The sequence below is a fragment of the Leguminivora glycinivorella genome, chromosome 16 (genome assembly GCF_023078275.1).
Source record: "Leguminivora glycinivorella isolate SPB_JAAS2020 chromosome 16, LegGlyc_1.1, whole genome shotgun sequence".
Classification (NCBI taxonomy): Eukaryota; Metazoa; Arthropoda; class Insecta; order Lepidoptera; family Tortricidae; genus Leguminivora; species Leguminivora glycinivorella.
In genome coordinates, this window is record NC_062986.1 from 15,005,626 (window position 1) to 15,031,474 (window position 25,849).

General features: G+C 39.4%; 2 protein-coding genes across 3 annotated transcripts in view; one reads left to right on the plus strand and one right to left on the minus strand.

The window, feature by feature from the left end:
• LOC125234529 (receptor-type tyrosine-protein phosphatase kappa) overlaps positions 1-25,849 on the plus strand; it is a 297,920-nt gene that overhangs the window by 21,803 nt on the left and 250,268 nt on the right. The gene's annotated exons all lie outside the window — the stretch shown is intronic.
• Positions 12,635-13,651, minus strand: LOC125234940. The gene has a single exon (XM_048141363.1). The coding sequence runs from the start codon at positions 13,649-13,651 to the stop codon at positions 12,635-12,637; it is 1,017 nt and encodes a 338-aa protein (XP_047997320.1).

A 25,849-nucleotide genomic window follows, 5' to 3' on the forward strand; every position in this document is an offset into this window, starting at 1 on the left:
TGATGAGCTATCTGTTATTCTTAAAAGGTTCATTTTTAGGGTTCCGTATCAAAAAGGTACAAAAGGAACCTTTATGGTGCGACTCTGTCTGTCTGTCTGTCCGTTTGCTCAGTAGGAGGGTTAGCATATGTGGTGCAAGATTATGTCGCCGCGACGTAGTCTACCCTTCTTTATGTCATTGTCATTCTAATGCAATTAGATGATCAACTGCCGTAAGTATTGTAATAGTAATATGAGTATTGTATTTCATTTAATATTACCGTTTATTCCTAACGATGAGTCATTCTAGAATTGTTTCATAGAAGTCAATGATTTCTTCTTACGAGTAGGTATGCATGCAGCATAAGTACGAGAAAGGATATGATGTTTATAATATGATTAATAGCATTTTTCAGACTTATAATAAATAATTTGATTTGATGTCTTTCCAGACATATCTGTTGACGGCGACATCCTGGCAAGCTTTGGGGGACGCTCAGCTAGATGGCGCTAATATTGATATGTTTTTTATTATTTACTATTATTTATAAGGTAAAATATGTTTGAGAGCGCACTATTCGCCAACAAACTGGTTCCAAAAAGAAAAAGAGAGATTTGTTTAAACTGTGGTAGCAGTCTATGCACTGTGATTACACATTTTACTTTGACATTAACTCTCTATAATACCCGTTCCTCTTTGCTTTTGGCTAGATTGGTCGAAAGGATACGTCTGTACTCGGAAAAGAGCAGCCATAGTCGGTCCCGTCCTTGAATCCGAATTCATTCTACTCGTAAAGCCACTTCGCTCTTAGAACACACATTCATTATTAATAAACTCGTACTGTTACACAATATACATTATTTATACGTATAAAAGGTCGGGCGTTTCGAGTCGGCAATGATTGAAAAGGAAACTCATTACGACACTCAGACAATTTCTTAAACAATTGGCGTCTCTCACCATTCTACCTAACTACGTTATACATAGCCAAATACACACAAATACTTAATCTTACGACAATATCGTTATCGCAGCTAGCTATCTCTGTCGCTCTTCCATATTGGCGCGACAGAGCCGGACTCCGTTTCGATCGGCGTCAAGCGTCACCGATTGTCGTTTCGGCTAGGCGGGCAAGCATGTGTAGTATGTTGATTTTGCGTCTCTGCCAATAAATGTGTGACGTAGGGAACAGCTGAGTTCAACGAATCAGAGACGGAAAATCGGCGGTTTGTCGTCTCAAAGTCGTATTGTTTTTTGGATAATAGGTTATTTCAATAACGACTCATTTTATAACACGTCTTGAAAGTGATTTGTACTTGCTTTTGTTTTTTTTGCGTATATAAAACTTTAAAAATACATATTACTTTTTCTGTTCACTGCCGTAAGTATTGTAATAGTAAATAATATGAGTATGTCACAGTTTCGTTTTCTTTCAACCCCTTATATGCCAAGAGTGGCACTGAAGCTTTAGTAGTTTCATGTGTTCTGCCTACCCCTTTATGGGCTACAGGCGTGATTGTATGTATGTATGTTGTATGTAATATGAGTCATATTTCATTTAATATTACCGTTTATTCTTAACGATGAGTCATTCTAGATTTTTTTCATATAAGTCAATGATTTCTTCTTATTAGTATGCATGCAGCATAGGTACGAGAAAGGATATAATGTTTATAATTTGATTAATAGCATTTTTCAGACTTATAATAAATAATTTGATTTGATGCCCGCCCAGACATATCCGTTGACGGCCACATCCTGGCAAGCTTTAATTTTTTTATTATTTACTATTATTTATAAAAAAAGAGAGATTTGTTTAAACTAAATGCACGAGCGAGACTTGACTCAGACTCAGACTCAGACTCAGACATTTATTGGTAAAAAGTAATACATTTTTATATGTCAAATATGTAGTTATTATTAAATGAGTTATTATTATAAAACATAATTAATATTTTTAAATTCTATTTTGTTTACTACTACTTACAAATCCGAATACATAATATAGATTTAAACTTTCACGATTATTGCACATAATTATTTTTAAATCGGGACTTAATCGCGTATGACTACATATTAAACTGACCTCCAACGTCTCCGAGACCACGGGGACAACGCCGTCCCAGAAACGTTGGAGGTCAGTTTAATATGTAGTCATACGCGATTAAGTCGTAATTTCTAATGGGTCGGCAACGCGCGCGTGACACCCCTTGAGTTGCGGGCGTCCATAGGTTACGGTGACCGCTTTCCATCAGGCGGGCCGTATACCTGTGTGCCATCGACGTGGTATAAAAAAAAAAGTCCCGATTAAAATGATACATAATATAGGTTACTAACACGCGAAAAATATTCTAAAATCCCGTACTTTTCGATAAGAACTTTCCCTATTGGAGAGTTACCTACATTATTACATAATATATGTTTCATAGAAACTCGAAAAGAAAAGTTATGATATCCGTACCAAACCCGCCTCACCTAATACCCGTAAAAATAAAGGTAACTTAGAATTTATTTTGCAGGAAACTCGTACTGAAAGAGTTTTGCGACGCGTATTTAATCGGAGTTTGATGCTTCCGAACACCTGTTAAATAACTATCAAGGAAACGGGTTGGGCGAAATTCATTAAGGAAATTGTTTATTTAATGAATTTTCAATATTTTAAGAAAAGGATTTTTCACTGCAGTTTCCTTAATTTTATCTTGATACTTACTTGAGTTAAATTATTGGGCTAAGTGAAATTGTCGTTTTAAAAATACCTGTTTTTTATTTCTCTTCTCGCTTAAACTGCTGAACCGATTTAGTTGAAATTTGGTATGGAAGTAGCTGGAGTTTCGGGAAAAGGCATATGATTATCCCGAAACCAAACCCTTAACGGTGATGGAAGATTGTATGGAAAATTAATAACCGATTAAAATGAAGTTTGGTATTGTTGAAAATTATTCCAAACATGACTCGGAACCAGGGGCGGCTCACTCCGCGATTGTATCGCCGCGCTACAAGTACATGCTGGCGGCCGCGAGTTCGCGGCCTAATCAGGGGTGGCGCGCGTTCTCACGGAACGCACGTTCGCACTCTCTATTGTTACTTTACGTCGCGAGTTCTTTTAAGGTTCATATGCGATGTCCGCGTGTGGAATGGCTAATAACGCATAGATAAATAGACATCATGAATAAAATAGGACAATCTTACACAGATCTTATTGATTAAGTCCCACGGAAAAGTTCAATAAGGCTTTTGATGCTGAAGGCTTAAACAAAAATATATAAATACTGTATATATCCCTAGAAAGTACCCAAGACTTGAATATATAGTATAACATTTTATCCGAGAATTAATTCGTTTTAATCCATAGGCAACCCTATCATCCGACGCTGCGCACGTGCGGCTCGTTTCTTTGTTAGAATTTTGTAGGCATTTAAAAAGGCGGCATTTCGTGAACATCAAAGCAGTGGGCCTTCTGTACTTGTACTATTATATATTCTGTGTCGGAACTTAAAGAGTAATTTTACCTCTGGCGTTGCCAAAGCTGAAATCTACTATATTTCCAACGAAAAATACATAAAACATCACTACATATTTGGTTCAATTTTATTATATTCGTATATGTATTTGTACCATAGAGTAGTTGTAGAATATATTGCCTTTAAGTTCAACGATGCGACGGACGAAAGGTGTTCCATTGAAGAGGGTTCTTTTGGCACCTTTCGCGTAGGAAACCTGAAAAATCATTTGCAACATTAAGACGCTACGGGAGCGAAAATGCTAAAATGGCAAGGCCTTTCAATTTGGCAATTTCAGTTAAATATACTAGTGTTATTAACTAGATTTATAGAAAAAAAAATGTCCATCAAGAACCACTCAGCTAAAAAAGATATTGCGAGAAAATCTTTAAAATCGAGGTTCCGCTCTCGACTGTTTCCTCCTTCAAAACTTACTTAAATGGAAGGAAATTTGAGAATCGAAATAACAATGAAATAGTCTGTGTCAGACTGTTTAGATTTTTTGGCTAATTGTTACCGATCTTGAGTATCACACCTTTTTTTGAGCCATATTGAAAAATACCGTTTTTAGAAATGTTTGATTGGCTCTAGCGTCTTTTAAAATAAAAATAGCAAAAAAAAATCTAAACTTTCCGACACAAATAAAAATAATAACAATCTGTGTTGAATAAATCATTGTTCTATCTTCAAAAACCAGGGAGGAAATAGCCAAGAGCGTTTGTATGGAGAATTGACCTGTATCGTTAAATAAAAACCCTTATCACTGTTCGTTGTCGCCTAAGACTGTCGAATAAATGTATCTAGTTTCTCGTCGAGCGTTTCTTTTGGGCCTATTGGCGGATATTTTGATTGTTACTTGTACTTAAGACTTATGTCAGCAGTTTTCTTATAAGTCCTCCTTTATAAATGCTTTATATCAGGCAGGCAAGCAAGGTTGCGCGATAAATGATAAAAACATCAGGTCGTCCCTATCGCACTATTTATATTAAGTGCGATAGGGACGGCCTGATGTTTTTTGTTTTTTTCATTTATCGCGCAACCATGCTTTTAAAATACGCTTGTTTGTTGTGTTTTTACTTATACTGAAATATCTTCTTCTACGAGTTTGTAGACGAAACAGTTATGTACATTTCAGCTTCTGGTTTCTTAATTCGATCTTTGTAAAACTTTTCTTACACAATTGCATTTTTTGTTTCTATTTATCAGAGTTAATACACATATTTACCTTAAGAGTATTCTATATAACATTTCGTATCACAAATACAATAAACTTGATTCGCGAAATGAACGCGATATGTCATACGCCGTCATTTCCGACCTACTTTCGAGGCGGCGCACATTTCTTCGGCGTCAGAAGTGTCAGAACTCGCAGCCGGCGGACGGCTCTCGTGTGAGTGGCTTCGTCGATAGTTTGACAGTTATAAGAGAAAAGGCGGTGTTTGAGATATTACAAGTTTTGAATAAAATTTTACCGTCACGTTTCAGTTTTTAAAAAGAAGCCTGTTGTTAGTACTATTTATTACATTACAGGACCGGGGCCCATTTCTCGAAGCTACAAGTTACAATTTACAAGTGGTTGTCAATGTCTAATGTGACAAGTTGGAAAGAGACTTACGCTTGTAACTTATAACTTGTAGCTTCGAGAAATGGGCCCTAGACCACACAAATGAGTGTTCCGTACTTTTAAAGTACTTAGAATGCAAAAAACACATATGGATTTGTATGTCCTCGTATTAATCATAAACTAGAACATTCCTTTGCTAATCCGCGAATAGATAACGTGCAAGTCAATCAGTGCTAACCTGGGTGGCTAGCCGAATGGCACAATCGCTCACGAAACGCTCACGAAACGAAGCGCTAGTAGATATCTATCTCTATCGCGCTTGCGTATTGGCGCGACAGAGCCAGCGGCGTATCGCTTTCGTTTGGCGTCGGAGAAATGCCATTCGGCTACGGGGCCTGGCCCCGCAGCCGAATGGCATTTCTCCGACGCCAAACGAAAACGAAACGCCGCGCCAGTTAGTCCGGCTTTATCGCGCCAATATGCAAGAGCGATAGAGATAGATATCTACTAGCGTTTCGTTTCGTGAGAGTTTCGTGAACGTTTGTGCCATTCGGCTACGCACCCTGTTATACTTACTTGCGTATTTTGCGTAAATATTGCGTTTTGTTTTTTGCGTATTGACTTGCACGTTATCTATTCGCGGTTTAGCAAAGGAATGTTCTAGTTTATGATTAACATGGATTTCCGCAAAGTAACGCCTGATTCCATCTATTTCTGTCGTATTTTTGAATTTAGTATAAAATTATAGGCACATTAAATTTTGAAGTTTAATGAATGTCACACACAACACACATCAAAAGCAGATTAGTTTTAGTATCAGACCTGGCCCTTTGTATTTAAAATATTTCAGTCGGAAACATCCAGTATATAGAAGGGGACATCGATCACTCAACCGGGAAGTGACGACCGAGTGCCCAGAGCTACACAAGTTACTAATCAAATTAGACTATTCTAGACCTTAAACTGTTGAAATAAAGGTCACGACTATTCAACTGGGCCAACGATGGTATATAGGGCAGACAGGTCGACGAACGATCTTAAGTAAATACCGACGTCTCCACGTCCTGAGACAATCTAGGCAATGTGTGTGACCTAGATATTGTATCTACATAGTTGTGAGGATTGTGGGATCGATCGGAGTATCATCCTATCTATTACGATTATTATTAAGGTACAGCGGGGCAAACTCGACTGGGGGCAAATATAACTGGTCCATTTTTTCCATGTTTTACAATGTTTGCATTATTAAATAGTGTCCACCGGTTATATATATTATGGTAGGCGTGTTCAGTGGATACATGTAGAACTCAACATCATAGTGTAATAATGCAAAAAAAACCGGCCAAGAGCGTGTCGGGCCACGCTCAGTGTAGGGTTCCGTAGTTTTCCGTATTTTTCTCAAAAACTACTGAACCTATCAAGTTCAAAACAATTTTCCTAGAAAGTCTTTATAAAGTTCTACTTTTGTGATTTTTTTCATATTTTTTAAACATACGGTTCAAAAGTTAGAGGGGGGGGACGCACTTTTTTTTCCTTTAGGAGCGATTATTTCCGAAAATACTAATATTATCAAAAAACCATCTTAGTAAACCCTTATTCATTTTTAAATACCTATCCAACAATATATCACACGTTGGGGTTGGAATGATTGGTCCCAAAAAAATATCAGCCCCCACTTTACATGTAGGGGGGTACCCTAATAAAACATTTTTTTCCATTTTTTATTTTTGCACTTTGTCGGCGTGATTGAAATACATATTGGTACCAAATTTCAGCTTTCTAGTGCTAACGGTTACTGAGATTATCCGCGGACGGACGGACGGACGGACGGACGGACAGACAGACATGGCGAAACTATAAGGGTTCCTAGTTGACTACGGAACCCTAAAAATGGATTAATTTACAACTGTCCCCCAGTCGAGATTTGTCCCGCTGTACCTTATTGGGTATTTCGAGTTTTTGAACTCCAAGCGAAGCTTGGGCGTCCATATACTTTTTTATAACAATTTATCGATAGGTAATATACTCGTATCTCTTGGTAACTGACTTTGACTGTACAATATTTTTCATATTATTTAAAAAACGTTAAATAAAATACAAAGCTTCGGCTTATAAATTAATCTATGCACTTCACGCGAGAGAAGTTGAGCTAAATACTTACGTAATATACGTTACCTTATCTTTACTGAAACTTGACGATCGTTAAGCTGTCGCAACACAGATGAACTGTAGCTTTAACACGAGTTTCACACTAAAATATTCGCTATTGTGTAGGGTAAACTCGCCTCATTCGGTGACACGCCTAATTCGGTGAAACAACCAAGAATCGTCTTTCGGAATAGTGCTTCAAAGCTTGTATCACCGAATAGGCTACTAGACTCATATCGAATTCGGCACGATAAATGATTGTCTTCTGTAGTATTTGACATAAAAAAAACAATATTTATAAATTTTGGGTATTAAAAGTGTATGATGACTATGTATTTTCGATTAAAAATGTGTGTAATTATTTATTTTGGCATCGAAAACGCTGTCAGCGATGTAGTGACGTCATCGAATTTGCATGTCAAAACAATCACTGATATATTGAACTTTATGCCTTTATACTTAATGATGTGGGTGAATCCACGTAAAAGTAACGTGAGTCACGACTTCATTGCGTGTTTATTTGAACTACAGCGCCAATTAAAGGATCTATACATATATCGGGAAAGTAACACTTATTTCTTAGAGATAAATTATCTCCTGAACTTGCGTCGTGAATAAATGGAACATCATCATCATCCTCCTTGCGTTATCCCGGCATTTGCCACGGCTCATGGGAGCCTGGGGTCCGCTTTGACAACTCGTGAATAAATGGAACATCATCATCATCCTCCTTGCGTTATCCCAGCATTTGCCACGGCTCATGGGAGCCTGGGGTCCGCTTTGACAACTCGTGAATAAATGGAACATCATCATCATCCTCCTTGCGTTATCCCAGCATTTGCCACGGCTCATGGGAGCCTGGGGTCCGCTTTGACAACTCGTGAATAAATGGAACATGCCATAAAATCGTGACTCGAATCATGTTACCCTTGCCGCGGATTGACCGATGTCATTCGGGGGTTTTACTATGTATCCAAGTACGTGGTGATTGCATTGAAGCCAAAACGAGTCCGTTCCGAGAACTCTTCAGTTAGTTTGGTTTTACAGTGGCATAAAACTAGAGTGGTCGTATCTTTTAGGGGCAAGTCTGGCTCGTAAAACCCCTTTCGCTTAGGTCTTATAGTGAAATGCATATAATATTGTATGACAATGTGCTCTGCCTACCCCCTCATGGGATACAGGCGTGATTGTATGTATGTATTTTTTTTACACTGACCTCGACGTCGTTTCAAGGACGGCACTGTCCCCGTGGTCTTAAAAACGATTAATCCCGGTTTATTAAGTCCCGTTTGCAATTTTAAATATGTGTCAAAATCGTGTAAGTTTAAATCAATGATTATCGTAAGAGTTTGTGCATTTGACTACGTACCCTGAACATGCGCGTCCAGATATTTTTGATCACCTCGATAGCTATCTCTGATGGCGACTTAAAAAAACAAAAACAGGCGACGTTGTGGCCTTGATTATATTTTTTCTAAAAGACCGTGTAAACATGTCCATATTTCTAGGAATATTCTTTCAGGACGAAAAAGACGACGCTTTTCACGTCAAAAGAAAATTAATCGTAATTGAATGAACCCAAGTTTCTCAGAAATAGTTCAGCGACAACAAGCAAGACCTAACTTAAGAGGATAAGAGACGATAAATTCCGTATACAAACGTAGGTAGTGTAGTAAGTATACTAGCAATATTTAAAAAGGGGATCGATGGTACAAAAATGTGATCGTGAATTTTACCAAATATTTTCCTGCGGCCGTAGCACACTACTAGGGTAAACTTTATCGCATAGGTGCTTCCCTATCGCACTTACAAATAGAATAGAATAGAATAGAATAGAATATTTTTTATTCGTAAGCACTTAACAACGACGATAACAATATAATATACACAAAAATTAACGACACACAAACAAGTAACCATACACACAAAGGCTAACAGACAAAAGTGCCACGAAATGGTCTCATCTCAGCATGTTGCTGGCGACTTCCAGCGCTGGTCTTCCGATGAGGCCATTCGGTGAAAACAATCACGACAGGTAACAATTTATGAATACAACACTAATAAAAATAAAAAATAGCAAAAAAAGAAAGTATGCAAAAGACAACAAAGATTTATAACAGACATTACATTATTACACAATATTATCGGGTCGGACTCGTCATAGCTGTACATTAAAATATGACTACATCTAGCGCCATCCGGCCATTACGGGAACTAAAATGACATAACAAAAAGCACGAGTACAAGGACAAACAAAAATTGGCAATGCAAACTTAAATTATTAATTAATATCAATAAAAGGCTGAGAATATTTCAGAATGAAGTGCGCCATGGCAATACAGACGGAACATAAACTATGTGGTAAGTAAAAACAGAGACTACAGGCAACTTGTATCATGTAAGCAGGTTTCCTGGTTGAATTGGTGGCTAAGCATGTATTGTTTGAGCTTTATTCTGAAACTATAAATACTTTGCAGGTTCCTCATAGGTGGTGGGACATTATTCCAACACTTTGAAGCGTTATACCGGTAGCTGCCCCGGAAGGCTGCCGAAGCATGGCGTGGCGTCAGCAAATGAATTCCACAATTGCGGCGGTCGCGGAGCTTGATGCAAGATAACTTAACAAAAAGATATGCAGGTGTTTTATACTTAAGAACTCCGAAAAGCAAACAAGCCAGATGAAGTTTACGACGGTGCTGCATTTTGAGAATTTTGTGACTATTGAGAAATGGAGTGACGTGTACTCTCAACGGAATGTCAAAACAGAAGCGAGCACAAGCATTTTGAACACGTTGGATGAGTCTCTTGGTTTTAGCCAGAAGCCTAGGCCCAGTTACAATATCCATATAGTTCAGTTTTGACAGTACCAGCGACTCGGTCAGTTGAATGCGCAAGGTTTCGCTAAGGTATGGGCGAATTTTATATAATACCTTTAGCTTGTAAAAGCAACTTCTTACAGCTTCAGCAGTGTGCTTCTCGTAACGAAGTCCACAATCCATTAAAAGTCCCAAATTCCGTGCTTCATACACCCTTTCAATTGGTTCATCCATCAGCATAATATTCACTGACTTACTGACACCCGCCAGTTGTTGCTTACTGCCCAAGATAAGGTACTTTGTTTTATTTGGGTTGAGCACTAAGCAGTTTTGTCTAGCCCAGGTTGCTATACTTGCGAGGTCATAATTTAGTTTCTCTATAGCATAGTCAACCTCTGCTGGCTTACATGATAAGTAGATCTGAATGTCATCTGCGTATATGTGGTATCTACAGTGTTTAATGTGAAACCTAACGTCTGCAGAATAGAGAACAAATAGGAGCGGGCCGATTACAGATCCCTGTGGGACTCCTCGGTTAAGCTTGGCTTTTTCTGAAAGAAGTGAGGAACCGTCACCAGAGCGTACCTTGACCATCTGCCATCGGTTACTGAGGTAGCTATGGAACCATTGTATAGTTTTCTGATCAAAACCATAGTAAGCTAGCTTTGATAGAAGTAGATCTATATTTATACAATCAAATGCCCTAGAAAAGTCTAGGAGCACTAAAAGAGTACACATACCCTTATCCTGAGCATCTAATATGTTGTCAGTGACATCAAGCAAAGCAGTTGTGGTGCTACGTCCTTTCCGGAAACCCGATTGGACGTCTGGCAAAATGTTATTAGTTTCAAGGTAGGCAGTTAACTGTGCACAGACAACTTTCTCCATTATTTTTGACAGACATGGGAGTATGCTAATTGGCCTAAGGTCTTTAATAGTAACAGGGTTGGGAATTTTGGGCAGAGGATTTACAACTGCTAACTTCCAAATATCAGGAAAGGTGCATGATAGAATAGACTTGTTAATTAAACTAGTCATAATGTCAATTGTGTAAGGAAGCGTAAGAATAAGCATATGTAAATTTATCCCATCAGCACCCTCTGCATTAGACTTTAAATTCCTAATTATTTTAGTGACTTCACTCGAGTTAATTGTTTTTAAATGGAATACTGTGTCGCTGTGCCTGTGAAATTCAAAATAGGTTAACTGTGACATAGTTACATCTGTAGTTCCCGGCAGGTCAAGAAAATGTTTATTTATTACGCAAGGATTATTGAAAGTTGAAGGTAATTCATTATTCTTAGTGGGTAATATTGTCGATTTCAGATTTTTCCATAATGTTTTAGGGTCATGTATTTTACTATTTATATTTTGTTTAAAATAAGCCACCTTTTCGAAATATAGAGCCTTGTTCACTACAGACTTAAGGTCCTTGTAATATTTTTTTTTTATATCATTCGGGTTTCTGTGAAAGTCTGTTGCAGCAGTGTCGCGCAGATGCATCATGAACTTGACAGTGTCAGTAATCCACGGGCAAGATTGTACTTTGACTAAGGATGTTTTTACTGGGGCATGTACATCAAATATAGTGAGAACTTTTTGGTTGAATATACTTACTATGTCATTGACACTGTCAAGATCCGACATCAGTTCCCACCCCGCGTTCTGCAGGTCCACATCAAGTTCTCTATCACAAATATCCTTATAAGGTCTATATGTGATGCGATATGGCTTCAATTTCTCTAGTTTCACATTAAAATCGCAAACCACAAGACAGTGACCATAAATACATCCTACGTTATCAATGGTTGTGTTATTTGCTAACATATCAGAACAGACAACGTCGATCAACGTCTGGCTGGTGTCAGTAAAATGTGTAGGCTGAGATACCAATTGTTTTAAATTAAAACTAGTTATAAAATTGTTGAATTGAGCAGTTTTAGCGTCATAGTTTTGCAGTAAATTAATGTTGAAATCGCCTAATACAACCAAATGATCGTAACTGCGCATTGAACTAATCGAGTCACTAATAGCATCCAAAAAATTTGTATGTCCATCCAAGGTGGTCGATACGCCGTACCTATTGCCAGCTTTCTTCCGTTGAGAGTAAACGTGATCCACATCTGCTCCACCAGCTTGTGCGACGGGTCAACAGGGTGAGGCCAGGTCCTAGCGCTGAGATGTCTCTTGATATAAAAGCCCACGCCTCCACCACGCGACCGGACGCCCTGTGGTCTGGGGATATGCCGAAAAGTGTACCCAGGAAGTTTCGGCGCCCGTCCCTCCTCGCCTGCCCTTAACCACGATTCGTTAATCGCCAGAACATCAACATCCTGCCGGGCAGCAGCCGCCATAAAATTGTCATGATTTGTACCAAGGGAACCTGCATTATACAAACCTATTCGAAGTGTTTTATTTTTTTTTAACATTACTTAAATACATTACTCCTGACATATAATAATGAATACATGAGGAATTATATGACCTGCAAGTTATAGTTAGATGCATACAACAAAAATATTTTCCCTGTATATATTTCATGAAAATACACATACAGTAATTACCATGCCACAATGAAAGTAGAGGTATAATTAGTAGTGAAGCACAACATACGACCGCCCGCACCTCAAACGGAGCTGGTCCTAAAAACACGGTCTACGTCCTCCTGAGAGCGAATTTGGATCGCCGGCTTTCCTTCTCCTTGTCGAGCATAGATCCGGCCACGCCTGGTCCACGAGAATCGCCACTGCTGCTGCCGACATAACTCTCGAACCTTATGAAACAGAAGGCGGTTCGTGCGAGTAAGGCGCTCATTAACGAAGACACGACAGGGAGGAGCCGACGGGTTGCCGTCGGTGAAGCTGATATTTCGTCGCACACGCGCTGCCTGTAGCAACTCATCGCGCAACTGCCGCCGCGACAGCCTAACTACAACGCGGCGCGGACGCCCCACTGCGTCATCGTCGACACCTTCCCCTCTCCTGTCCACAGCACCAACCCGCTCGGCGAAAACCACGTCGCGCTGGTCGAGAGTCATACCTAACTTGGCCGCTAGGACAGTGACCGTGTGCACAACGTTTTCACCCTTTGCCTCAGGGATGTGGCCGATGTCAAGGTCAGAGAGCAGCGCATCCTGGTCACGGTCGTTTAGCTCCAGTTGAAGGCGAGCTACCGTCTGCTGCAGCTCCACCACTGGTACTGCCGACGTTTGGCCTTCGGGGTCGCTGTCAGCGGAGCCCACCGGTCGCTCCTCCAAGCACCTAACTTTGTCCTCTAATACGTCAAGACGGCTAGAGAGGCCACCGAAGAGAGAATGCAATTTCGCCACCTCTTGTCGCAGGCCAGCGATGTCGTCGCGCACAGCACCAAAGTCCGCGCGCAGCAAGCGCAGCTGCTCTGCAACATCCGCCTGTGGATCGGTCGGCGTATCGTCGTCATCGACAACATTCGATTTCACCGGCGTGTTGTCAGAGTTGTCACGCCGAGCAGTGGTCGCTTTACACGTCGGGCACAGCCAAGTGGGGGCGACACGAGCGGTAATGCCCATGCCCACACAAGCCTTATGATAAGACTGTCCACATGAACACTTAGCGACCCCTGTCGATGCGAGGGGTTTACCACAAGCCGCTGCGCATACAACCATTTCGCTCACTATTGATTATGGTCACTAGAGGTTTTAAAAGTTCTAATGGTTTCAACTAGATGGCGCTAAACACAAGGCTTGTATGTAAATATGTGCTTTATTATATTCTGCTTGTTATTTATATTATATATAAATCCTTCGTGAATAAATGTCTCAGAAATACAATCATAACAATTAAAAGTTCATTCAATCAGCCGGCTTTTGTTTTTTTATATAAAAGTTTAGCGTACCCACCACACGTAAAAATCTGTTAGTGATAAACAGTAATTATGCTATCACACACTATAACAAACGCGCAGCTGGTCGCGCACACTAACACGAGATATGGGTTCACCAATGCACACATCGATAATCACACATGCAGGTAAATCGTGAGTTTGCTATTTTATAGCCAGAAAAAAAGCGCGACCGTGACTGTGTGTGTTACCGTCCGTGACGTCACGTCTGCGCAAATGGTGCGAAAAGGACGGCCTGAAGTTATATCGGATCGGACCTTTGGCTAGTCTGTGGTCAAGAGTCAGTCTCGATCGCGAAGCCGAGGATAACGGTCGTGTCCTTAACATTCAAGTAATAATAGAGACCAAAATAGTTGACTCCTGCCGAGTAGAGATCAAATTCGCCATTCTCGGATCCTCCTTGTCGCACCTGTAGTCGACAGACGTATGGTGCCTCCCCTAGGGGGTTTTGAGAGTGAGATAGCAAACACTCGCTACGGAAGCGTAGAGGCCCTACGAAGTGTGTAGCACAGTTCGGCACCGTGGCGTAGCACAGAGTTATAAGCAGTGATTTTGAGTACCACAAGAGTCGTACTAATATAATACGCAATGAAGTGTCAAAAGTGTAAAAAAGTACTGTCGGAGAAAGGATCGCACTTTGTGTGCCAAGGAGCATGTCAAGGTACTTTTCACAGGAACTGTGTACGTGGATTGGTAGCAGATATGAAGGCTGGCAGAACGCGATACTGCTGTAATAACTGTGAAGTAGATGACGAATCGGAGGACGAGCCGGAGGAACCTATGGACGTGAACAAAGCGATCAAGGACATTCTCAAGAAGGTGAGCGTCTTGCCGGGCCTTCAAAAACAATTAAGTTCAATATCGCATAGCATGAGTGTTCTCTCCGATAAGTATGACACTCTACTTGCGGAGCATGAGCAGTCTAAAGAGAGAATATCTAAGTTAGAAAAGTTAACCCAGAATACCCAAAACAAATGTATTCACCTGGAAAAATGCAATGCAGCGCTACAGCAGAAAATAGAAGAGTTCGAACAAGCAACTCGTAAACATAAAATAGAGATAACCGGCGTGGAGCAGTTACCGGGCGAGAACGTGATGGAAGTCGTAGCTAAAGTGGGCCGAGAGATCGACGTGAGCTGTGCGGACATCGAGTCGGCGGCGCGAGCTCACCCGTCCAAACCTGGAAAGCAACCGGCGCCAATAATTGTGGCCTTCAAAACAACTGGCACCGAGAGCCGTGACAAGTGGCTTGCCCAGCGGCGCAAGCTGATGAGCACCACTAGCGGCGGTATTGTAGGAGGGAGTATGACGAACAAGGTGTACATCAACGAGGACCTGACGCATGGAGCCCGAGTCCTGTTGTGGAACACTAAACAACGTTTGCGAGGCGCCTACAAGTATATATGGGTTAGCAATGGTAAGATTTTAGTGAAGAAGTCAGACGAAAGCAACGCGTCGTGGGTAAGGAATGAACACGACTTAGCGGATCTGGTTAAAGCCACATCAACTTAATTATTATTATACTGTAGGTTATAAATTTTAAACATATAATTAACATTCACACCTTTAGACAATATCGACGACCTTATCGACGGTCAAAGCGCTGTAAATTATGTACGTGTTAGTACAATGCAGAATTTCATAGGATTATTTAATGAGCGTAACGATCTATGTGTATTTCATGTTAATATCCGATCCATTAAGAAAAATTTCAATGAGCTACTCATTGTCCTAGATAGTTATTTAAGTCAAATAGATGTCATAGTACTTACTGAATCGAATATAAATTTTTCTCTTTTATCATTTTATAGCATTAAAGGATTTGTTGTGCACCATTACACTCGCGAAGGCCAGAGAGGAGGGGGAGTGTTAGTGTACACGCGCGCCGAGCTCGCGGCCGCGCCGACGCCAGCGCGGGGCGGTGGCGAGAGCGCGGCCTTTGCCGGCTCAGCGGAGTGCGTTTCCATTACCATTAAACACAACGAAAATCCTGTTCACATTATTGCAATGTACAGGCCACCCAAAATTAGTAAAATTAGTCAATTTCTTAACCAGTTAGAGTTTTTACTGCAAAATATACCTTCAAATTCAAAAGTAGTAATATGTGGAGATATTAATTTGAATATTCTAAATTCTCAGGATACTCATATTTTCCGTTACGAAAATATATTAGCAGAATATGGTTTTGTAAAATGCATAAATGATATAACGCGAAAAGAAATAGTCAATAGTAGAATAACGGAGTCGTGCTTAGACCACATTTACATCAGAGGTCAGACTGAAAACATTCACTCTGCTGTCATAACGCATAAAATATCGGACCATTACTGCACTGCCGCAGCGGTTAAGTGGGAACGCACTGCGCTCGCGCCGCGCGGCACCGCGGCCGCCCCTCTACCGGCCGCTAAGCGCCAAATATTGGACAACAGATTAGTTAGGGAGAAGTTACTTGAAACTGATTTTAACCATTTATTAAATATTGAATGTCCACTAGAACTATATAAGGCTTTTAGTGGAATTTTTAATAAAATATATGCTGAATGTTATAAGACTGTATCTGTAAGTAGTGTTCATAGAAATAACAAGAGCTGGATATGTGATAATTTAAAATTAATGATAAAGGAAAGAGACAGATTATTTACAATTTGGAGTGCAGAACCAAAAAGTATGATTAAAAGATTAGCATATACCTCATATAGGAATAGATGTAACAAAGCTATTACAAAAAACCGGCCAAGAGCGTGTCGGGCCACGCTCAGTGTAGGGTTCCGTAGTTTTCCGTATTTTTCTCAAAAACTACTGAACCTATCAAGTTCAAAACAATTTTCCTAGAAAGTTTTTATAAAGATCTACTATTGTGATTTTTTTCATATTTTTTGAACATAGGGTTCAAAAGTTAGAGGGGGGGGGACGCACTTTTTTTTCCTTTAGAAGCGATTATTTCCGATAATATTAATATTATCAAAAAACGATCTTAGTAAACCCTTCTTCATTTTTTAATACCTATCCAACAATATATCACACGTTGGGGTTGGAATGAAAAAAAATATCCGCCCCCACTTTACATGTAGGGGGGGTACCCTAATAAAACATTTTTTTCCAATTTTTATTTTTGCACTTTGTTGGCGTGATTGATATACATATTGGTACCAAATTTCAGCTTTCTAGTGCTTACGGTTACTGAGATTATCCGCGGACGGACGGACGGACGGACGGACGGACGGACGGACGGACGGACGGACGGACGGACGGACGGACAGACAGACATGGCGAAACTATAAGGGTTCCTAGTTGACTACGGAACCCTAAAAAGAGATATGAGTACGATAAAAATAGTATTTTAGAGTGCAATAAAAATATTAGAATGATGTGGGACAGAATTAATGCTATGATGGGAAAGGATAAAAAGTCGTTAGATATGTTAATATTAAAGAACATGGAGGGCCAAGGAAATGTCAGTGATATATGTAATAAGTTCGCGGATAATTTCTCTCGAGAAATCTCACTTGTAAAGCACACATGTAATGATAAATGGCTAAACCGGAATGACTATGTTAACAACCCGGAGGTGTGTATGAGGTGGAAACCGGTGGAAGCTAACAAAGTGATGCGAACTATTAAAAACATGAGCTCTAAAAAATCACCGGGGTCCGACCACATACGCATGTCCGACTTAAAGCTTATTTCAGATAAAGTAAGCCCAGTAATAGCTAATTTAATAAATTTATCTGTAAACAAGAGTAAGTTTCCAGCAGGACTCAAACAAGCCATAATTCGACCTATTCATAAGAAAGGCAGTCGCAAATTACACTCTAACTACAGGCCCATAGCCATATTATCCAGTGTAGATAAAATTGTTGAAAAATGCATTGTTGAGCAACTTGGATACTACCTGAGCCAAAATAAAATAATTAACGAATGTCAGCATGGTTTTCAAAGGGGTAAAAGCACAGACACATTATTGTCAAAATTCACTGACGAAATAAACACTAATCTTGCCGATAAAAAAGTTGTCATAGCGGTATTTTTCGACTTCACTAAAGCATTCGATACATTAGACACTGATACCCTTTTGAATGCCATGAGCGAGTGCGGGGTTGGAAAGCCGCTGAACCAATGGTTTGGCGACTATCTCACCGCGCGCTCGTACCGTGTGCAGGTGGGCTCGGCGCTGAGTGACGAGCAGCGGGTGACGTGCGGCGTGCCGCAGGGCTCCTGCAGTGGCCCGGTCTGCTACTTGCTGCACGTTAACAGCTTGTGCGGAGTGCTGCGGCACTGTACAGCGCATATGTTCGCCGACGACCTGTGCGTGCTGCGCGCGTGCACTGCCGACGACCTATCCGATGCCTGCCGCTTGGTGCAGCAAGATGTGGATGCTGTTGTCCAATGGTCACATGACAATGGTATCACATTGAATTCAGACAAAACAAGACTCCTAGTTATACGCTCGCCTCACCTGCACCTCACTAGTGTACCATCTCCAATAATAGCTCATAACTTCCATTGTATACATAATTACCAAACCCTCTGCCACTGTAAACCTATTTTACAAGTTAACTGTGTAACCTACCTTGGAGTCAAAGTAGATGAATACTTTTCTTGGTCCCATCATGTTGATTATATTTGTGATAAACTTAGAGTATTACTAGGCAAGTTCTACCACCTTAGCTTCAAAGTTCCTTTAAATACATTAAAACATCTGTACAAATCTTTAGTAGAGTCTATTATAGGATACGCCCTAAATTGCTACGGATTAACTTTTAAAACTGCCATAAGTAAAATTGAAAAACTACAGTTAAGATTTTTAAAACTTCTAGTCAACAGAAAGACTAAAAATAAATGTAAGTCAGATTATAATCAGTTATTTAAGATATGTAAGATTCTACCAGTAAGCCTTAAGCATAAATTTACATTAGCACTTAGTCACCATGGAAGTCATGATCATAGTTTATCACTTGTAAATTATACATACGGCACCAGATCAGTAACTGCAGGCAAGTACAATGTGCCAAGAGTGACTAACCACTATGGTGATAGGTGTCTGGCTAAACGTCTACCCTACATCTTAAACAGTCTGCCTGCAGATATCAGGTCGGAGGCCAATAGAAATATATTCAAAAGAAGACTATTTAAGTTTCTAATTGATACTTTGTAAGTGTTATTTTATTCTTAGTTATTAGCGAACAGACTCTGATCCCACAGTCAAACTGTGTAAACCGTTTTGTGGGACACGTGTTACTGCATAAATGTACCTTTTTCTGATAATAAATAAATAATAAAAAAAAAAAAAAGAGTAAGCCTATTCATTAATAAAAACCATACACCACTGTGCGGCGCACCCTTTAAAGACTTTTGAGACGGAATGAAAGCGGCATGTAGGTAAAATTGAACGATATTTTAATAAGAGTTTTGAATGATTCACGGTTATTTTCATTAGACTTATATTGACTTATATTGAATCAAAAAGGTAATCACGGTCTATATCCCGGTCAATATAAGTCTAATGATATTTTAATATTTGACGTTTATTTTTTATATAGCCTGCCCACCATAACAAATTACATTATTATAATATCCTGAAAATATTGCCGGTTATAAACATGACATGTTGTATTAGAACTTTGCCTTCTATCGTATCTAGATATGGATCGAATATGCCAGTGTCAAAAATGACTTCTTTAACAAAAAAAACCCTAATATCAGAGTTCGAATCGCGTAACGTTTGTAGCTACTGTAAAAAGACCGACTGATAATAAAGGCCTGTCAGTTCGGCGCTGGCACTTTTTGCTTTTAACTGACAAGCCGATATCGTCCGAAAAACTGATAGTCCCTTTATCATTAGGTATATCTAAGTGGCTTGTTTTGTTTAGGAATTTATTTTGTCAACACTCGAACACTCGAAAAGATTGTATGCTAATGGAATGTTATCTACTTGAGAAACATTTCATCACATTGATAGATACATGTAGTTAGTTCCCAAAATGGAACGTTTTTTATTATTACACGCGTAATAAGTGGAAATGTAAGAACCTATTTATGTATAGTTACATTGCCGACGGTTGAGGCTAAGATCCTGTTAGCACACCAATCAAATACCTCGCACTAAAGGCCACTTGCACCAACGAAAATGGAGGGTTATCCCGAGGTTAACCCACCATTTTATATGGAATTTGACAGTTGACAGCCCACTAACCTTGAGTTAAGCGGGTGCTGCAAGTGGCCTAAAGGGTTTTATTTTTAGAGGTTAACAATATTCATAATTATTCCAAATTTCAAATCGATAGCATAAGTAGTTCTCGAGATATTTAGAAATGTGACACCGCGAGCTAGTAAGCTATGAGCTATCGGCTACAAAAACGTACAAAAGATAATCACTCCCGTGCAAATAAAAGAAACACGGCGATTTTAATAGCTCACCGCTGGGCGAGTAATTTATGTATAAACATCGCCGTGTCTGTTTTATTTGCACGGGAGTGCTTATCTTTTGTTCGTTTTTTATAGCCGATAGCTCATAGCTTACTAGCTCGCGGTGGGACCAGTGCCTAAGGGTTTCTTTTGTACCTTTTTGGTACGGAACCCTAAAAGGGTAAATCAAGGTTGTCAAGCCAACATAAATGCAATAATAACAACAAAAGTCAACATCAAAGACCCTAAAAGCATGTTTTCCCCAACGTACGAGTATTACACATAACCGCTGTGACGTTTAGACATGTGCTGCCATCTTTCATCACACAATGGAAACTAGCATAGCTCTGATTTTCCGCTTTTGGAACTGTAGGTTTGTTCTCGAACAAAAATTTGGCGTGTTAAAATTACACGGATCGGAACTATAACTGCACATAATACTATGTATGAGTACACTAACTTTTTAGCCGCAACTTCGCCCGCGTACTAAAAGTAATCTTATTCCAATGTTGAACGATCCAAACCCCCATTTCACCCCCTTAGGATGTGAATTTTGAAAAATCTTTTCTTAGTGCTCCTTTCCACGTTAAGGACTCGTACGTGCTAAATTTGGAATCTCTTGGACCAAAACGGTTTCGGCTGTGCGTTGATACGTCAGTCAGTCAGTCGCTCAGTCAGTTTCTTCTTTTATATATTTAGAATATAACGGGAAACAACATAATACATTATTTTTATTAGCCTTAAAGCAAAAAGCTGGAAGGGTCAGTTGGAAATGGAAGACCTAGGCGAACTTTTCTTGTTCAAATCGGGGAAATATTGCAAAAAGGCCAGGTCAGAAGTAAATCCGACGAGCGTGTATGAGAAACCGAAAGTGATTTGTCAGGATCGTAGTAAATGAAATCCGTGATCTCTGCCTACCCCTCTGAGAAACAGACGTGATTGTATGTATGTATGTATGTATGTTCAAGTAAACTCAAAATGAACTTACCTATTTGTAAAGAATAATGTGTTGGAATAGAAAGTCAGATTGCATCATGACAATCGCTTTTGTAAAAACGAATGCCGTGTCAATTCATGAGGTTAAATGCTAAAGAGTCGGAATATCGCAAGGAAGATTGACAGAGAACATTGCCAAAAGTTCTTGTTTTGTATTTTCATTTTTGAATGTTGTCTTAAGAATCTGTTCCATTCTTCAGTTCACATCGAGCGTCGCGGGATAGGCTATGCGGATATGTTCCTTTGTTGCGGAACCTCCTTCTGTTATACCTAGGTCTTTCATTCCGGAGGTCACGTGTTCTATCCCGGTTATTATTTACATTACCATATATTTTGACATGTCCATTTTGTAATTCTTGCTTTTATGATTGAATTTTATGAAATATCTTTTGATTATTTGACAGTCTATTTGAGCAGGAAAACACCTAGCGAAAACCGGACTATTCCCAGTAAGGTCTAGTTGAGCCTCTTGGAAGACCAGTTGGCAAAAGGCAAGAGTGAACAGGTGCCGTAGCCGAATGGCATTTCTCCGACGCGAAACGAAAACGAAACGCCGCGAAAGGTAGTCTGGCTCTGTCGCGCCAATACGCAAGAGCGATAGAGATAGATATCTACGAGCGTTTCGTTTCGTGAGCGTTTGTGCCATTCGTCTACGCACCCAGGCATCTTCTGGGTGAGCTCACTCCATCGTAGACCATGTCTTTGCTTTTTGCTATTCTGTGGCCAAGAGTAAGCCCATTTATAAAAAAAGCTCGTAAAATCTAATTCGTCAATCCAGTTTTTCACAAGCCATGCCAAAGTGCCGGGGATGAAGGTACATTAGCAAAAGTTTTTTGGTCTTTCCATTTCTGAATGATGTCTATTCTTCAGTTCACATCGAGCGTCACGGGACAGGTTATGCGGATGTGTTCCTTTGTTGCGGTTTCTCCCTTTACCCTAGTTGCCGACTGAAGAAGCAGCGGGTTTTTATTTTCACTCAAAATGCGATCAGAGATAGAGTGAAAGAAAGGGATTTTGTAGTTGAGGTTGAAAGGGTGATTTTGTTAGATTTCGATTGTTATGTGAATTATTGCGAATGTGAATTTACCAGTAGTTCCAAAATGAAGGCTATCAGAAACTTATATGATTTAACAATTTTTATAGGGTCAATTACTTAGCCAGAAAATCATGAATTTATTTATTTTAACAGCATTATGAACAATAATTATCTTTAGGATGTTTAACCTAAGAATTGTTTACGCTGGTATCACAACTTTATTTTTTACGTCTAAAATTGTTTATTTTGAAGTGAAGCCCATGTTAACATAGCAATTTTTAAAGAAGAAGTTGCTGTTTTACTACTAAATACTTTCACTTTGTTGTCCAATAGGATTCCCTAACCAAGTTATTTCTGCATCCCAGACTAAAGAATCCCCATTTTAAGTCCGTTTTATTACGCTACGCTAGATTATGTGCGTTTTCTGGCGTCGTAAAGGCAGGCGGGCTTAATGAAATCTGAGGTCATTTCCTCACAGTACCTACATTTTTCTAGGAAATTATGGAGCTAGAGCGCGGACATTTTTATATAACTCGGAGCTAGTTTAGTAGAGTTTTATTGGTCACGTTTTATACTCCTCACGATGTGACCACGCTATTGTCGTGCAAAATAAGTAAGAATACAAAAGCAACAGAAATTAAAATAAAATCAATTATTCGGTGCCGTTCGTGTTTGATGAAACGCTATTGTCATTATCACACGAGTTTGTGTTGTATCTATCTTCTATTTGTCCAATTTGATGTTAAATAAAGTATATTCTATTCTATTCTAAATTTAAAAGTGAAAAATGTCTGCCTTGGGTGAGACTTGAACTCACGGCCTCTGGATACCAAGACAGACATTTTCCGCTTTTAAATTTATTCTACGCCTAGTGGCCTCGATTGCAGACGTTTCTGCTAATCAGAAGTTAAAAATCTATTCTATTCTATTCTATTCTAATATGGACGAGTGAAAGCGTCGATGGAATCAGGCGTTAATTTTCGGAAATCCATGATACCTTATAAAAATCTGGAAAATAATCTTCTAGATTTTGAAGATAAAAAGCGTTTTGCTATCGTACCGCAAGCTATTGTCACTTTGGTTAGGCAAGCTGTGTAATTCTAGAATAAATGTCTCTGTAAATTCTAATTTTGTTATTATCTTGTTTCAGGTACGTATCATAGTAAATATAACTCTAGGAAACACGTGGCAGGACCCAAACGTAAGGTAAGTAACAATGAAAAGGACACAAATTCTCTTTATCACTCTTATTACACAATACTCGTATTATTGTCACAAGTTCCCAACAATAAAGGACGTGGGGATTACTAAATGTGTTGCAATAAGGAAGAATTTTAAATTGTTTTGGTTAAAGATAGTCTTAACACACTGAAAAATATTAAAAGTGTCGCATTATTCAACAATAAAATCTAAAAATGCTTGATTTCTTGCTTACCTTCCCGAAACTTCCGATAAGGTAGTGAATTTGCTTTTGCGCCCCCTTATTTTATTTAGCGGTAAAACGGGTAGCTATTTAGCTCTCCCTATAGCACTTGTGCATTGCTTAAATAACAAATTTGTAAACTGAAAAAACACTTTTAAATTTATTCTAAGCCTAACGGCATCGATTGCAGACGTTTCTGCTAATCAGAAGTTAAATTTAAAGCACAAATTATTTGTTTAACGTTTTTTTGAATGCTTACCCAAAAATACAGAGTTTGTAGCGTGCCACTGAGAGAAATTTGCATTGTGAATTTAACAAGTTCGACTTGTTGCGGTTTATCCGTTTGAATCAGCCAAACGTATGTTTAAAACAATATGTGTCAGGTTGTTTTTATAAAATCGACTTGTTGATTCAAATATATTGCCGATTCAAATGACAAGTAGCTTGTTGTTTGAACCAAAGAGCACGTAGGCGCTATTTTAACCAAAAAACTTGTTGAACGAACATGAAAACTGGTTGTATTTTCTCTCAGTGTGGATATGGATAAGATAAAGAATAAGTAAGAGGAAGCGTGAAAGTTGCACCGATAGTAGAAAAAGTAAGAGCGAATCGTCGCATGGTATGGGAATGTGATGCGAAGGTATGAAAATCATGTGAAGAGAAAGGCATTGCTAATGACTGTGGAAGGAAGTAACGGGAGAGGAAAACCGAGGACAAGGTGGATGGATTGTGTGAGAGAGAGATGATATGATGCGAAAGCAAGTGAATGATGAGATGACAGACGATAGGGAGGTATGGAAGCGGAAGACATGTAAAATACTCCAAAACAGCATGTTTTCGTGTTGTGTCGTGAAATTTCGTAATGTGCCTGTGGAGCGTTGCAGGTCGCCGAAGAGAATTCTGATGTCATTGTGGCGTGTGACTCGTTTGTGTAACTTCCAAGTGAGAATTCCGATGTGTTGTGTGTAACTTTCAAGTGTATTAGGTATGCTAATTGTGTTCGAGTTCGAGCGTGAGGATAATTTTCATTAATCCTTGACGCAAAGTTATATTAAAATGTATACGGGGAGCATATCGGGAAGTTCATAAGTATTTAAGAATTCTTACGGATGGGAAAAATATACTTAATATTATATGGTTTTGTGTACAACTCGAGATTTTAAGGTTTGTAATAAGCAAGAGTGACATTTAAACTTGAGCAGTTTCGCGTGCTCTGGCTACTTCGTTTGGGAATAAGAAAAGTTTCTGCATGTATGTTTGTGTAGGTACTTGAGGTTTTAATTGTTACCCGGAGAATATTTCTAAGGTATGTGTTAGTGCGTAAGCCTAGAATACTTTATAAATATAACAGAGAGTTGCAATGAATTACATATGAAAAATGTCTCCGCTCGTTGGGTGCCTAGAATGTTAACGGCTGAACAAAAGAAAATACGTTGTGAGATTTCGAAGTCTAATCTTGAAAAATTTCAAACTGATCCCGAAACATTTTTGCGTCGGTTTGTAACCATGGACGAGTCTTGGATCCATCATTTCGATCCTGAGACCAAACAGCAATCCATGACCTGGAAGCGAGCGTCGTCCCCTACACCGAAGAAATTCAAGGTAGCAAGCTCCGCTGGTAAGGTCATGGCTTCAGTGTTTTGGGATGCTGAGGGAGTCATAATGATCGAATACCTGGAAAAGGGAACCACTATTACGGGCTCCTACTACGCTGACCAAATACGCAGATTGAGAGAGGCAATCAAAGAAAAGCGGCGGGGTAAACTTCGAGCTGGCATCCTGTTTCACCAGGACAACGCACCGCCCCACAAGGCCGGTGTTGCGATGGCTGCCATCCGTGATTCAGGGTTCGAATTGCTGTATGTACATTTTCTTCTTTCTGAGTAGGTACGACACATGTAACCTACTGCTGCGTAGGAAAAAGGGGGAGTTATTAAACTGAATAGGTACAGGAATTATGATCGTTATTATTTACATTATAACATTTATAACGGTAAGTATGTATTTGTAGGTGTTAAGATTATAAATGAGGAGTATCTTTGCAAAAGGGCTTATTTCCATTTTTTATTTTTTTTTAACTATTAATGCAGTTTTTCTTAGTA